The 17,205-nt window shown below is 37.2% G+C and overlaps 1 protein-coding gene across 2 annotated transcripts in view; it reads left to right on the top strand.

The window, feature by feature from the left end:
* LOC136265690 (ABC transporter G family member 20-like) overlaps window positions 1–9,840 on the top strand; it is a 52,895-nt gene extending 43,055 nt beyond the window's left edge. For both annotated transcript variants that reach the window (XM_066060586.1, XM_066060585.1), the window contains 7 exons: window positions 1,585–1,655; window positions 1,716–1,804; window positions 2,689–2,792; window positions 5,931–6,003; window positions 9,240–9,326; window positions 9,390–9,494; window positions 9,597–9,840. In XM_066060586.1, the coding sequence (XP_065916658.1) occupies window positions 1,585–1,655; window positions 1,716–1,804; window positions 2,689–2,792; window positions 5,931–6,003; window positions 9,240–9,326; window positions 9,390–9,494; window positions 9,597–9,703 (636 nt within the window). In that variant the 3' untranslated portion in view covers window positions 9,704–9,840. The remainder of the gene's footprint in view (window positions 1–1,584; window positions 1,656–1,715; window positions 1,805–2,688; window positions 2,793–5,930; window positions 6,004–9,239; window positions 9,327–9,389; window positions 9,495–9,596) is intronic.
* Window positions 9,841–17,205: the final 7,365 nt, after the last annotated feature.

Genomic DNA, 17,205 nt, shown 5'->3' with positions numbered 1-17,205 from the left:
CACACCAATCAGCATGTTAACAAGAGTTAAGGTGGCTGGGAACAGTTTCCGTATGGCTTCACCATGAAATTTACAGGGCCTAAAACAAGCAAGCTATCTTCACGAAGTGCATTGTACTAACAGAAATCTGTGAAGCAATTTGTTCTCTACTGTTTACAACAAACAGGAGCTCTCTGGGATGTGTGTAGCACAAGTTACAAATTTAGCCCTTCAGAGTGAACTCTTCCTCAGCGCTTGGCGCTATGGGGCTGGATTCGCTGTTAGACACTATTTACCTGATTATCTATCATTGTGCGGAGCTACTTTTCCTACCAGGTCTTTAGTTCACGCGTTAATTCTACCCATGTCACACAAAGTTTTGAAATGGGTTTTTTTAAATTCGCCACTGCCAGGCAGAAGCTAATATTAAAAATCGGCTTCCGCACAATTGCAGCTTGTTTACTACTGCTTGCCCATCCAAAATTCAACAGTCGTATCTTGAAAAACCGGCAACTAGTTCATTTTTGTATGGAGGCTTGTAATAATAGTGGGCGGCGATCTTGTTAAATGTTGTGATGATGTGTGTTTACGCAACATAATTATATTCATTTGTAAATGACAGGAACTGGTGGTCAGCCACAGTAATGATTATATTTAAGCCTAATAGTTAATGTGATTGCTTACATAACGCTGTTGAAACCTTATGAAAACTGTTCCGAGCCACCTTAATAATGGTGGACTGTTGGTAATTAATGTACTGTACCTTAAACATATACCACTTTAGTGTGGGCGTTCAAGGACACTGCTCGGGGTTAACTAGCATGTTGCCTGGAAAAAATCATGGGAAAATAATTTGTCATATCTTTGAAGTCCAACCAGTTCAAAGATATGACTCATTATATGGAGTGACATGCAGCTTTATATTTAGTATTAGAGTTTTAGCAGGACTGAGGGGTAGTCGCAAAATTTTGACAAGTTGATTGTATTAACTATATTCTGTGATGTACAATCACTAAATGATTTTTATATAATAACCACTGTTTTATACCATAGCAATAAACTCATGTGTGGCATTCAGGTTCCAATAAATGTCTGTCCTCTGCACCATGTGCCACTAGGGACCTGTGAGACCAGTGGTGACTTGATCTCCAGCAACATGCAGTCTATGGCGTCTATAATAGAGACCACAGAATTACTTGACATGACACTTATAATTATGAGTGGATATTTCCCACTTTCCATGATCAGGTTTGGTTCTAAGTGCTGCCACACCTTTTTGATTTTCATCCCCCAAGATTCAATTATTGCAAATAAGCAAATTGGGATTCCTTACTAAAGCAATCAGCTCGCGTTTTCAGAGTTTTGGCTGTGGTTCATTGCTACAACTTGGTTATGCTCATATTATACCGCTTAGCATAGCCTTAACTTTTAGAACTATATAATTATTTTTATTGCAAATTGTAAGCAAAATTGAAATATTGTCAACATAAACTTTTCTTGTGTGGAGCATGTACATATAATTAAACACACCAACAAATGTATACATATAGAATTTGAGCTGACTAAATGCACAATTGCACTTATTTTCTTTCTAATTTCCTGTAGATTTCCAAGTATGTTTACGGCAAAGAAAGCCTGAAATACTCTGATACTGTTTTCGCAGGTGCTGTAGGAGCGTAAGTACAGTGTAGTAGAACAATAACTTATCCATTTAATTGTGTGTCTGTTTGTTCTAGCATGTTTATTACTTTGTCTATCACTTTAACTGCAAGTCAGCTTATCACAGAACGCAAGGAAGGTGTCATAGACCGCACATGGGTAGCAGGTGTGTGTGCATGCATGTATGTGTGTTTGTGTGCATGTGTGTGTTTGATGCCGGTTAAGTTTCCAAGTTTGATGCCCAGTTTTGCCTAGTTGCTATTGTTGCTGTTTCCTTGTGGAAGTAACTTTACTCACATTGCTCCAGTCTATACCCAGCTGTTTAAATGGGGACCTGGTATCCTGGTGTCAACTGGGGAAACAGCCTGTCTATCAGGTATTTACTGGGGAAGCAAATAGCAACTGTCCATTTCTCACCCGGTGGGTAAAAGTTCAGATGGGACTTCGGGTGCCCATACCTTCACCTGTGGGACATGGTACAACCTCCTGCTGGTTACTAGTCCTGCCCCAGGAGGATTTTCCCATGCTGACCTGAGTAGCCCACAGATGTCCCAGTGGGTAGACATGACTATACTAGCTTGGTAGCCAAAGGCTTTGATTTTGTGCGTGTATGTGGTGTAGTGTATGTGCATGCATTCGTGTGTCTGTGTGCATGCTTGTGCGCGTGTGTGTCTGTGTCACAGTCTTGGAATGTGTCTGGTCATACCATATAGTTATTCATTATTGTCCTATTTCACATCTGTAGTTTGTATGTACATTCAAGCTAAGGAATTTTAGAAGACTAGGCTGTTAATTGGTTTATTTAAGTGATCTGCTTGTGCTGTATATAGTCTCATGACTTTTGTTCACAAAATATTGTGTACTGTTGTACAGCTTTTTCCTCATCATAGCTGGTCCAAGCTATTTTAACTGTGACTGTTTGTATTGTATGAATCTATTGTAGTATTATTTTATGCATTAGAAAACTCAGCAGTTTAAATTAAAACAAAATATGTTTCTTGTCATATTACTGTCAGTAAACAATTTATCATTTTCTTTATTCTGTTATAGGAGTCAGTGCTATGGAAATCGTCTTTGCTCAAATCATAGTGTTCTTTATTTTGCTGATTTTTCAAATGACCCCATCATTTTTCACTATACATTATGGTTTTGATGTAAGTTACTGTAAGGAACTGTAATTGTACTCTTGAAAAATTTGTGTGTGTTTTCTGGTATAAACCACCAAAGACAATCAACTTTAACCCAGGAGTAGGTATAAACAGTGGATCCGGGGACCAAGGACCCGGGACTCGAGGACCCATGAGGATCCAGATTTTTTTGGAGTTTTATACACTTCACAATATTCTATACTTGTACTAGATACCTGTGCAAGTAGTCTTGCATGGCCAATCCACTTTTTCCCCATCACGGTGTCTCACACGATGTTTATACCGATTAGAAATTATAAGCACCTTTGAAATAGTGTCTGAAGCTGACTGCATCGAGGACTGCATTTATAGGCCACTTGCCTGCTTCACAATGAGCATACTAGTCTATTATGTTGCCTAGCTACTAAAGTTTAGAAACATTGTGAAAATGCACCATTGTCTGGTTGTAGAGTTCCCAGGCTGAAACTTGCCAGCTACGAGGCTTAGTACTATATCCCTGGAATAATTTTTTGCACAATATTTCTAAACTTTAGTACTGTAGCTAGGTGACATAATAGACTAGTATGTTCATTGTGCAGCAGGCGAGTGGCCAATAAATGCTGTCAGCTTTAGATGCTTTTTCAGAGACATTTATTATTAATTTCTAATTGGTATAAAATCTATGGTATAAACATCGTGGTAGACACCATGACGAGGAAAAGTGGATTGGCCATGCAAGACTACTTGCAGAGGTACCTAGTACAAGTATAGAATATTATGAAGTATATAGAATTCCAAAAAAAAAACTTGGATCCTCATGGGTCCCCTGGTCCTGGGTCCTTGGTCCCCGGGTCCACTGTTTATACCTACCCCTTTAACCCTGCTGTATTGGCTTATATGCTTTGTTGTAGTGAAGTACCTCTAAAGTGTACCTCTATCAAGATACAGTTGCATGTCATGCTGCCCAAGAAGTGTGTGTGTCACACCATGGATAGAAAAAAGTAGGGAAACAAAGGAGGTCGCCTACACCTGCAGATAAACTAGTGGACATTTGATCCCTAATTCAGTCATGGATGTAGACTGAATTAGGGATTAAATGTCCACAATATATTGACAGGAAGAAAGAAAACACAATTTTCACACATACATAGTTTCATGATGCTGTATCCGAATGCAATGAATTTTACAGTGAGGTTGTGCCTGCCCAAGATATAATGCAAAACTAAATGTATGTAGCAATTGTGTGATCGAGTTTCATGAATAAATAAGACCATTAGTTATTATACCTACGTACCTGGCAAATTGCTTAGGGGAATGAGCTGAAAACCAGTATGCATTTGGACTAATCGTCATAGAAAGGCTTTTCAGTGGTTTAGAAGAATTAAAAGTAGCTTCTGTGTTATCAAACAGCAGTAAGGATCACCTCAATCGCCAAAGTGCTGCCTCTAAAAACCACCCTAGAAACATCTTAAGGGGCGAAAAGTACCTTTATGGAAGAGTCTTAGTGTATCTAAAGTCGGATATAGTATTAAACCCATATATAAGCCCTAATATTGAATTTAAAAAGATTGCCCAAACTCAATTTTTGGTCTGCCTGCCTGCCTGCCAGCTGCAGCCTGACCACAGTAGCAAGGCTAGAGGCTAAACGCGCATCGTATGACCACCATTTTTGGCACAATAACAAACACACCAGTGGCATGTTTCTTTTGGGGTTCCGACAAGTGCGCCTTGTATTTCCTTTATCTTCAATCTGCTTGTAGTCTTTTTCTTCATGCTAGGAACCATATCAAGGTGTTAATTTTCTGTATCAATACTTACTTGCCACAAATTTATTTAAAGCTCTCATACTGATACATTACCAGTAGACAGTTGGTAGACACTGTACCTGCACAACAGGACCTTTACGAACTAGCATGATCGAGTGACACACCTTTTTATGATCTAGTACAGCTGGACCAATAATGATCGAGGGACAAGTCTCTTATTGATCTAGCTGTACAATAGCAATTGATCATAATACACACTTTTTATTGGTAGCATGGTGAAAACAAGGCATGTCATGACCACGCCCCTTAAATATTGCGTATAGTCCAGTTGGCTGAGGCCCACTTGAGATACTCTAATAAAGCAGTCACCCTAATACCACAGCAATTTTCAATATTCTACTAAAACAGTCACATGTGAATATCATTTAGCTGTATAGAAAAACTAAACACACTGGTACATTAAAAAATTATTAATCTAAAAATGAAGTAGGGATCCAAGTGATAAAAAGTAGTGAAACAAGAGATAAATGATGGTATTTCAACATAGCTCTGTGCGAAAATCCCTACTTTGGCATTGAACAAAGTATAATTGTTATAACATACCAATGTAGGGGTTTTCCCACAGAACTGTGTTGTAATACCATTATTCATCTCTTGTTTCACTACCTTTTATTGCTCGGATTTTTAGATTAATAATTTTTAATGTGCTAGTTACAGATACATAGTGTGAAAATCAAATATGAAGTTCACCCTGTAGAGAGTTCAGCTATGATACAAGTCACTCTTTAGAGAGTTCAACTACAAATAATTCACCTATTGTGAGTTCAACTACATTACAAGTCACACCGTGGAGAGTTGTAGATCATTCAGCTATGAAACAAGTTACCCTATTAGAACTTTTGCTACATGATACTGTATTATTAGCATCATCGCTGGCTACCACCTTTGATTTCACAACCTTTTTCACTCTGGCCTTTTAATGACTGCATCCTTTTTTTACAGCTTGGCTGTTTTAGTATAGATTCTTAATTACTTGTATTTTACCACTATTTTACAACCCTATAAGCAGTGGAATTGTAACCACCAGGTTTTAGTAGCTGGTACAATCTTCCATCTAGCTTAATTAAATTGCCTGTCTATGCACGTAATAGTACGGATATAGCTCCGTAATAAGATGATTTCAAATTGTCGTACCAAGCTGTAAGCAACTGTTCATTACTCAACCTCAATCTCAATTGTACTTGTGGCTTTAGCACTTGGTGTATTGCCATGTAATGATTTGTTATTCCAACATAACACACAAGTTCTTGCTACTTGTGAATTATATTTGGTTATACTGCACTGTATATCATCATGTATGCCTACACTTTTTTGTTTAAAATTTGTCTCCTTTTAATAGGTTCCCAAAGAGGGAAGTATGGTTCTTGTCTTTGTGATATTTCTTATTGAAGGAATGGTAGGATTCGCATTTGGTAAGTAATGAATAAGTATATTGTGATAGGCTGGGAAAAAACCACCATGTATGCAAATTTAATTTCATTATAAAAATAACCACTTGAAATACACTGCACATATAGGTAAAAAATATGTATGCTACAGTACATTTAATTGCTTTAGTATGCAGTGAAACAAGGTTCAATCAGTAAAGCCTAAATGCCATTGAATTTGCACAGCAATCATATCTTTGTTGTTGTTTCATGTTTGTACATTATTTAAGGGAACACGAGTTATGGGCACTTGTTTACGATGCAGTAGAAGTATAGTTAACCATCATCATTTTATTAGTAAAGTTAACCATCATCATTTATTGGAATGACTTGTGCATGTGGAGGAATGTAGGGAAAGTACTACACATTGATTGATTTGCCTGTTCATATTTATAGTGAACAGACTAAGCCAAGTCCTATCATTGTAGTCTGTTTCAGTCATGGTATGTGATTTATTCATTATGTACCTTGTTGTATAGTTACAGTATATTTCTATTGTCTTACTGCCTAGCACCATTATTCCTAGACTATTCAGATTAATTGGTGATGTTTTGCTAAAACAAACTTTGAAGAATGTGCTCAGCCAATTACATGTTAATTTCACAGAATTATTTATTATCTGCTAATGTGTAGTTTTATTATAAGGCCCTGCAAAGTTAATTATATGTTTCTGGTCCTACCATTCCCCAAAATTGACCAGGTGACCAGGCTTGGTTTTTTTTCTCTCTCTCTCTCAACATTTTGATGTGGTACACTACATTTGACATAGCAGTACATGGAATTAAAGGGAAAAACAAAGTTATTGTATAAAGTTAGTGCATTTTTTAAAGAAAAGAGTGCGTACAAGACATGAAAACCTTTCAACAGGTATAAAATATTATATGTAATTGTATGGTGGTTGCATAATTCATTCAGCAAAATAATGACCAGGAAGGGAACCAGAAACATATAATTAACTTTTCGTGGCCTAATGACCATATTATTTATGAATTTTATTGCATATAGTTTACAGCATTCCACCTTTTCTCAAGTAATCTTGTTATCATACACTATGATCGTACTGTATAGTATGAACCACAAAGGAGTAGGCGTGGCCCACGAAATTATATCACCCAAAAAACAACGTCAATTTCCCCTAACGAGAATCAGGCAGTATTGGTTAGAAACTAAGCCCAAACAAGCTTTCAGATCGACCCGAAACGCTTTCAACAAGTTGCTATGGAATTTTAAAAATAATTTATTTAACGGAATTTTCTACTGACTGAGTAAGTAAGTAACTGACTGACTGACTGACTGATGCCTTCAGACAAGCATAACTCGATAACGGCTAAGGCTACTGGCTTGATTTTTTCACTGTTTGACGTCGTTTCGTCCCGACAGGCGCCTTTTGGCATACCGCAGTATGTACAATGCATTCTTCATGGACTTACCAGTGTCCTCCTTTGTGTCCCATTCATCTTTGCTGACAGCGAAAGTGTCAATTTGCGTGATGGCTTCCTTTCGCGTAACGGAAATCGTCCGTATTTTTCATAGTGGCTATTTTGACAGCAGAGGTGCTTGTCAAACAGTTCTTGATTTGTACTGTTGTGTAATGGGTTGAACATAGTGGACAACAAAGCGTAATGGATACTTCACTTTTCAAACGATAATTGATATAACTGGGGCACACGGCACCATTTCTTTCGGAATGCGTCTAGGTGTGCAGAGGTGCTTTTCGAACAGTTCTTGATTCGAAGATGCTGCGTAACGGATTGAACATAGCTGACAACGAAGCGTAATGGATACTTCACTTTTCAGACGATAATTGGGGCACGCGGCGCCATTTCAGACGCAGTGTGCATGGGTTCACCACATAATAATTATTTACAAAAAAAAGTTAACAAACAAGTACACAGAAAAATTTGGAATTTTCAACTAGAGTAGGGACCATAGCACATTGATAAAAGGTACTGAAACAAGCACAATATTAAATCACAGTAAAACAATAAGAAGTGTTATATCCAGTTTTGCTGTGATTTAATATCGTGCACTACTTCAGCTTGTTTCGGTACTTTTTATCGATGTGCTATGCTCCCTACTCTAGTTGAAAATTCCTGTGTACTTGTTATAACATAAGAATAAACCAGTTTTTAACATGCAGCTGTACCTGGTTGTTTAATTGGCATTCATAATTAATAACATACTCTATAGACTCGTGTTATTTCTCACCATTGATCATGGCTGATAGGTCATGTACTTGGAGACTAAACAGTTTCAAAGATTAAATTACACTCAGAAAGATATATAGCTCGAAATAAAAATGATCAGAAACCATTTATGTACAAAGCTACATTGAAGCAACCAGACAATTTGTAGAACAAAACATACATGCAATTCTAGCTACATATTTGTGACCCAGTCTAGGAAAACCGGTCTTATTGCCTATTTAAAAGTATTGAGAAATGCTGGTTTTAAGCATTTAGTGTGTTGTAACTTGCCAATGTTGAAGCTATGTGTAACAAATTTTCACACATTTTACACCAATTCCTTACCTCCAGAGCACCCACTGTACAAGTTTCCCACCAGTAGCTAAGTTTCCCACCAGCTTAGATAGTTTTTAAACCGAGGTTGACTATGTCAGGCAAACTCCAAAAGGGGTGAGTGGAGGGGGCCCGGAAGGAGGGCAAGAGGCTGTTTAAACAATTGAAGAGGAAGGCGTAGGGATGAATTAGGCTAAGTTCTGGGCCATTAAGGTCTCAAAATTGGCTTAAATGAAAAGAAATTTACAGCACAGGTTTTTAATCAGCACCATGGAGCTGTACAGCTAGTCAGCCACATACAGCCATCCCTAGGCTAATACCTCCATTAAGGCTCCACACTGAACGTACAGATTGCCACTGGGCTTGGGAAAAGCAGCCAGCAAAAGCAGACCACTCAAGTCTAGCTGGTTTTGATTGTGAAATTTGATAGTTTATTCATGTAGCTTTGTGTTATTGGTGAAAAATCAAATCTGCTGACATGGGCAATAAGACCGGTTTTCCCAGACTCAGTCACAATTATTAGCTAATGAAATTTTACATGTATAATCGCTGTAATGTTTAATGTTGGAGATTTTCCAAACATTACAGTACTGAGCAAAACAAAGCCAGCAAACGTTTAAAGTGTTACTGTTTTATTTGTGAATTTTAAATTGCATAGCTATTTGAAGTTGCACAATGTTAAAGTGAACATTTTCTCTAAAGGTTTGGCGATATCTGCATATGTAAACTCAGAGTCATTTGCTCTAGAACTGGCTATTGCCCTCGTCTACCCAGTCCTACTCAGTGCTGGTATGTCAATAGTTTTTATAGTTATTTGTAAGATGTCTTTGCTTAATTCTGTTTCCATTCAAGGCTTACTGTGGCCACTACAGAGCTTGCCTGACTGGGTGAGGTATACTTGTTACAGTTTTCCAATGGCTGTACCTACTGATGCAGTTAGATCAATTTTATTGAGAGGTGAAGATTTAGTAATTTGTTGTACATATTCTATAATATGTGCTTTTATCACATTTATTGTCATTATTGTGACTATTAAAACATTATGATTCTAATTTACAGGTTGGGGACTGGACCACCTATCAGTGTGGATGGGATTGATAATTCCATTTTCTTGGTTTCTCGTGTTTGTTGTTTTGACTGTAATTGGACTTCACCTGAAGAAGTAAATGAAATGCGCTACTGTACATGGAGACTGTAGAAACACCAGTGCAGTAGTATTTATTAAAAATTATGAATTTTGGGGCTACAGCAATAACAAATAATGAAATATGAAAAATGAATTATGATAGCAATGTTTGTTGTTTTGGCTGGAATTGGACACTTCACCTGAGGAAATATATAGATAAAATGAGCTATTGTACATGGAGACCATAAATGTTTTGGTAGCTATTGGAGAAAACCCCTACATTGGCACGTTACCACCATCTGTTCCATACCAAAGTAAGGAATTTTTCTACATTGCTACCATCATTCATATTTCTTGTTTCATTACAGAAACCCTACTTCATTTTTAAATTAGATTGCACTAGTTTGTTAACTTTGTTATAGCAGTGCTATGATATACATGTGTGGCTATTTGACTGCTTTATTGGAGTATCTCGATCATGCTGCTTAGCTATACGCAATAGATTAAGGGGGCATGGTTTTATACCAGCTGATTGCAATTAGATCACTGAGGAACATGGTCACCAACCCCCTAAGGGTGTGGCAATTGCAATGTGTTCTGATCGTTGAAGAGGGAATTGTCCTAAACCATAAGTGCAACTATACAGGTATCTACTCCCTCTTGAATAATTTTGTGGCATCTACATAACTGTGCATGTTCTTCTAAGGGAAGTGTCAATATGAGAACTTAATGCCTTGGTATGATTTCCTTGCATGAATAATAAGAAGAGGACCACGTTATTGAAGATAAAAAGAATGGTGGAGCGCAGAAGGCGGACACTAGTCAGAACCAGAAAGGGCACATGCTTTGTTATTGTAATGTGAAATGATGGAAATATGTTGTTTTGTTTGGCCTCTTGCAACTGTGGTCAGGCAGGCAGATCAAAAATAAAGTTTTGGCAACTTGCATAAAATTCAATATCTGGATATATACTATACTAGACTAAGGCTATTCTGGAAAAGTGATTTTCGTTGTGTATGATATTTTTACAGTGGTTTTTAGAGGTATAATTTTCACCACTTAAGGAGAACCCTACTAAACAGTGCTACTGTACTTTTTATCAAATATTTTATTTGTAAAGTGAATAGTCAGATAATATCAACTGTATGTGTAGGTATAAAATCTGTATAAAATCACTTACTAGTGGCTATCAAATATCACATAATTATGTGCCTAACATTTTTGTAGCTACATTCAATGTTTATTCATCATTCTTGTAGTTAATTTGTACATATTGTAAATTGCATGGATGTTTGACTTTTAAAAACTCTTCAATGTATAAAACAAATGACAAATGAAAATTTGTTACCTGTAAAAGTACTTAATGTTGGTCGTTTAATAGAGAACCACAATCAGCCTTTTGTTCCAAGCTGATATTGTTCACTTGTCAACCGCCGTCCAATTGTTTTGGTAGTTGTGCAGGGTTCCATGGTTCACAATTTTTCAATAGGACCATTGATATGATCAGCTACAAATTGTGGCTCCCAATTGCATGAGGCTTGGGGGCAAAATACCTGGGGGTTCCCAACTTTGAAGCCTAATGAAACCCTGCACTATCACACCCCAAGCTAGTCTTGGGATGGAAAAGCTACTCTTGGAATGTGGGAACACTGGACTTGACACAAGACTCCCTTCAATAACTGAGTCTACCACAAAAGACCCTCCCCTGATATATAGAATAATCCCATACCATAATATCGATTCCCTCTTCTTACTAAACTTGTTATTTAGCAACAGTAATGTAATTGGTTATCTATGAACTACTTTCTGACAACATAGTCTAGGACTCTAGGGGTGGGCTATGGGAGGGGACATTTTGAAGCGACCCATACATGCAGTATTTTTCCTGCGCATGCGTTCATATTGTTTTCCAATTAATACCTAGTACTGTTCAATACTACATCTAGCATTGTGATGCAGGTGTGCTACGTACCTATCTAATGCTGGCTAGCTGCAAGGTGTTGCTACACTGCCGAAACACACAAATTATCTCCCTCCGTTAACTTTGTTTAACAAGTTAAACTTCATACAAACATTCTATGCCATTTTAATGTGTATTGTACTTTGTATATAGAAGATCAAAGTGCTAGAGTGTGCTGTATGTATTAAGTGTATTCCATATAGTGTAAGGGCAGATATGTGAAAGATGCAGTACAGGTATGAAAAGAATGCTAACATATTTTAATGAAGTAACCCCACTGACAGCATGCTTGATCATACTCGTGATGTGTACCTCTTTCAGCACTTGTCTTGCCTCTTGCTGTATTCTTGCCCTTTGTGTGCATTTTCTGTACATTCATGTAGTGGAAGTTAGTATAAAGTTGATTGCACATATATTTGAACATGTGCATGTGGTAAATATTATTATACATTCTGTTCAGTTTTCTGATGGAACAGAAGTATCAAGTTAAACTTACTGTTTGTGTGACTATACACAGCCTTTGTAGGCAGGCAGGCCAGATGTGTAGTCCACACACTGTGCAATGTTCAAACACATGTGCAATCAGCTGTAAAAATTAAAGAGTGGGCCAGTGACCCAACTTTTTTAATTTCATATATACCACATTCTTCACAATTTTTTACCTTTATGCTTTGTAATACCTATGCAAGTCACACTGTCTGTAGGCCAGCATGGTCATACAATTTAAACACAATCACGTTGCCTTGCATGATGCCTAACTACACCATTTAGAATTGAAATTATATGTACCTCTCAAGGAGTTAACCACTCATGCTGCATGATGAACACACTAGTCTGCAGCCATGCTGTGTCTAAATTTTATTCAAGATCAGATATTTTCAGTTACAAGTCATTCTTTAAAAATGTATGCAATTCATGTAGCAAGCTTAATAGTATTATACAGCAGCCTTACAGCATTTTAACATAGAAAATAGGACTGACTGACTAGTATACTCAAATACTTGTTAAGGATTTGGTGCTCAGATAGTAATATTGGTGCTTGAGTACTTAATCCAATTCACATGACATCAAGAAGTGATCATGACACCATGAAAGCTGTGAAGTTTGATTTGCTATGCACTTTGCCTGTAAGGAACATTTACATGCATGCAATGGGTACTTTAAAGTGAAGTGTGTATCATACTGTTATATACTTGAAGAACTGTAACTGCCCATATATAATATCCATAAAAGATGAAAGTTTATAAGTTTGGTGAATTAGCATGTAAAGCAGGTTGTTGGATAAAAGTTTGGCAATTTACACACAGCCAATATTGAACAATAATAATACAAAATAGCTAAATTTTCTCAATTTTCCTAATTATTGGTCCTGCCGAACCATCCTAGTAAAATATACAGCTATATCACACTACTATTATCGAAAAAGTAATTAGTATTTGTGGGTAAATGCACTCACAATAGCCAGTAAAAGTCATGATAATTTCACCGATATAGGCTGGTTTTGCTGGCAATTTAATTTCATGTAAACACAATAACACATGATGGACTAATTTAAAAAGTATTTCCTATATTATAGTAACAGTGACTAAAAGGCTACTTTTCAACAGCATGTAGAGCAAAGTGTGGATGTTTGGTTGATGTATGATATAGACTCACGTTATCACATGACTATAATATTTGGTTATATATATATAAACCTGGAAGTAGAATTCACAGACTAGAAATGGTTACCTGCTATGGTAGTTTGATCACACTTTTTAATTTCAGAAGCTCAGGTCATGTATAATAGTTGTGACAGAGAACTCCCTCAAAGTTGATGATTGTTGTCCCATGACTAATCTGAAATTTAACCTTAGGTTATAGACAGCTCTACTACAAGACCTTCTTAATTGCTGCTTTTCAATTTCCTTACAAAATCTTATGCTAGATTATAACTACAGATTTGTAAGTTGGCATAATATACATATTTTCAGTATAATAGCTACCATGAACAACATCACTACAAACACTGGCATTTAGAATATAGCTATAGGTTGGCACAATACCCAATTATTATTCACAGCTAGTAGATTAGTCTCTTATGAATGAGCATGCCTTTTAAAAGATCTGAATGGATTTGCAGAAAATCAATAAAATCTTCAAGTATTAAACCTCACAATATTGAAATTAGTTTATTAGATCCATAAAATCAAATTTTGAAGCATAATCTGTCAGCAGCTGGGTGTGCAACTACATCCCCAGACCTCTGCACCTATATAACTCACTATCAGATCCGCTGGAAACAACCTTGGCTGGATACACCCCTGTCTGTGTCTAAACACTCTCATATAGCTATATGCACCATGCACTCAGCTATATAGGTATTCCTGATGCTAAAACCACTCTATTGCACTGAACTTCGGTCAGTTAATTGTCTATTTTGCAACTGTTCTGTAGAGTTTTACCAGGGTTATGGGTGAAAAAAGAAACATGCATAGCTTTGTTCCTTGCTCAAAAAATTACCTATTATGCTTTTGAGAATTGCCCATTATTCCCAAAATTATGCCACTATAATTGGCTAATAATGCCAGTTAATTGCTGTATCAGACCATTTTCATTGATGTTTAAGCTTCAAATATTCTTGCATTCTTTAGCTGGTTGTTTTATTAGAGTATTTTGTTTCAGTATGACTGCTTTGTTACAGTAAATATTCAGTGACTGCAGGGGCGGAGGAAGCGTCTACATGTTGGGTAGGCAACTGTAAGATCATACTTCTATGACCATCACCAGCATCATAGTTGTGCAATCACAACCAGCATTTGCAACATGCTTAGGCCAGCTCCAGAAATTTTTTGAAAAATTGCTTTCTGCGATTGAATCTGGAGACAATTTCACATCTATAAAATAATGCATAGCTAATATAGTCTAATGGAATGAATAGTCACTGACTGCTCTATTAGGGTATCTCGAGTGATAATAACCAAAAGCGATCCTAAAAAATCAGAGCAACCAGACTGCTTTCTATGGACTTGGAACATGGCTCAATAGTTACCACTAAAAGTTGGGTAGGCATTTGCCTACCCTTCCTACCCGGTTCCGCCGCCCCCTGGACTGTTCTATTAGAGTTTCTGACTGCTCTATTAGAGTACCTCGATTTTTTTAACGGAATTGTGCAATTTGCATATTTTCCTACTGTTAAAGCTTTATATTCACCTCAGAATGCTAGCATAATTCCTGATTCCCACACATACCTATTATTCCCGGAATTATGCCAGCATAATCGCCGCATCCCTATCTATAGCATTATCAATTTTCAATATGTATGTATATAGCCTGAGTCTAATTAAACCATCGGAAAATATCCGCCCAAACTCTTAATTCTTGAATGTATAGCCATGACTTCTCTTTAGGTCATCCAGCTTATTTTGACCTCTCTGTCAGATGCACCACTCAGTCTTATTTTATTTCTTCTGCTGTTTCTCAGGCTGGGACTGCTGGTGAAGAGGCTAAAGATAACCACTATTTAGAAACCTTTAACAACTATGGAGTTGATTTTATTCCTCTAATTTGCGAGTTGGTTGGTGTTTGGTCACCTTATGCTTTATCCACCTTGTTTACAATTGTTGATTGTCCAGCTGTTAAGAATGGCTTGTCCCAAAGGTAGCTAGGAGACAACTGCTGCAATGCTTATCAGTTACTCTATGCGATATAATTCCAGAATGGTTCTCAGGAACTATATGCTCTGCGTCCAGAGGATGGCATAGACTTTAATTAAGTTTCTGTAATTATCGTAGTTCTAGCTGCTTGTAAGTTTATTTCTGTAGTTTTTGTTACTTATTGGGAATTCCTGATTCATACTGTGGTTATTGTAAAGCATCCGGCTCCTTTGGAAAGTTGGAATTTAAGGCAGTGGCCCATGGTGTATATATTTTAAACATTAACACATATGCACACTCCTATACCTACTGTCAAATGCAACATACAAGATACAGTGGTCACACATTTTGTTTTATTCTAATTAAAAATGTGAGGAGCTTGATGAAGTTAGAGTGCAGCCCTCAATCAAGACACACGGTAGTGTGTCGTGCGGCCCAAGAAGCCGGCGCGCAATCCCGTGAGTATATTGACAGGAAGAAAGAAAACGCAATTTTCGCACCTCCGTAGCTCTGTGCTGCCTTGATGAAACAAGACAAATTTTGCTGTGTAGATTCCCTCCACCTTCAGTACTCCACATTCCAAATTTGAGCGAAATCGCTTCAGGCATTCCTGAGATATGCGACTTCAAAAATTGGCTTAGTTTCTTCGTTTTTTTTTTTCTTCTTATTTTTCTTCCTCTTTTCGCACACTTACAAAAACTGCTATAAAACGCGAACGCGTTATCCGATTGCCTTGAAATTTGGCACACAGAAGGGGGGTATAAAGGCGTATCTTGGTACCAACTTTGGCTGGAATACCATAAACAGGCAAAGAGTTATGAGCGATTATGCACGAAAAATAACACCAATATGTTGTCACGCCTACAGGGTAAACCGCGTATGGGAAGAAGCTGAAAATCGGTGGGTGAATAGGTTAACTATTGAACCTCAAACCTTTTGTGGTTTGAAAGAAATCGAGCTAAAAACCAGGAAGATACAGCGAAAAAATCAACAGTGTGTAACAATTACGCAATAGAGATTAGCTAATTTTTTATTATTATTATTATTATTATGCTTGCCACGCCTACCAGATAAACCACTTGGGGTAATGCTTTGAAAATCGCTGTACAGGTCGAGTTATCATCTTAGAAAGGCTCTTCAATGGTGTAGAAGAATCAGACTTAAAGCCACGGAGTTATAACACGAAATCCAACTTGGTGTAGCAAGTGCGAGATCGAGATACTCTAATAGAGCAGTCATCCTAATAGAGCAGTCACCCTGAACAGAATTCAAGAGATCAGTTAGAAATAAGTAACCTATATAGAGATCAGCTACAAACAAATCACCCTGTAGAGAGTTCAGCTACAAACAATTCACCCTGTTCTGACATCAGTTAGAAGAAGTTTTCTTGCAGAGAGTTCAGTTACAAACAAATCACCCTGTTGAAAGATCAGCTAGAAGATGTCACCTTGTAGATAGTTCAGTTACAAAGAAACCACCATGTAGAGAATTCAGCTACAAACTAGTGACCCTGTAGATACATCAGCTAGAAGAAGTTACCTTGTAGAGAGTTCAGCTACAAAGAAACCATTCTGTAAAGAGCTCAGCTGCAAACAAATCACCTATACAGAATTCAGCTACAAACAAATCACCCTGTAGAGAGATCAGCTAGAAGAAGTTACCTTGTAGATAGTTCAGCTACAAACAAATCATCCTGTAGAGAGATCAGCTAGAAGAAGTTACCTTGTAGATAGTTCAGCTACAAACAATTCACCCTGTACAGAGCTCAGTTAAAAGAGGTTTCCTTGTAGAAAGTTCAGCTACAAACAAATCACCCTGTAGAGAGATAAGTAAGAAGAAGTTACCTTGTAGATCGTTCAGCTACAAACAATTCACCCTGTAAAGAGATCAGCTAGAAGAAGTTACCTTGCAGAGAGTTCAGCTACAAAGAAACCATCATATAGAGAA

The sequence above is a fragment of the Dysidea avara genome, chromosome 9, assembly GCF_963678975.1.
Source record: "Dysidea avara chromosome 9, odDysAvar1.4, whole genome shotgun sequence".
NCBI classification, from domain to species: domain Eukaryota; kingdom Metazoa; phylum Porifera; class Demospongiae; order Dictyoceratida; family Dysideidae; genus Dysidea; species Dysidea avara.
Note: the sequence above shows the minus strand (reverse complement) of the source record. Positions and strands in the feature narration are given on the sequence as shown.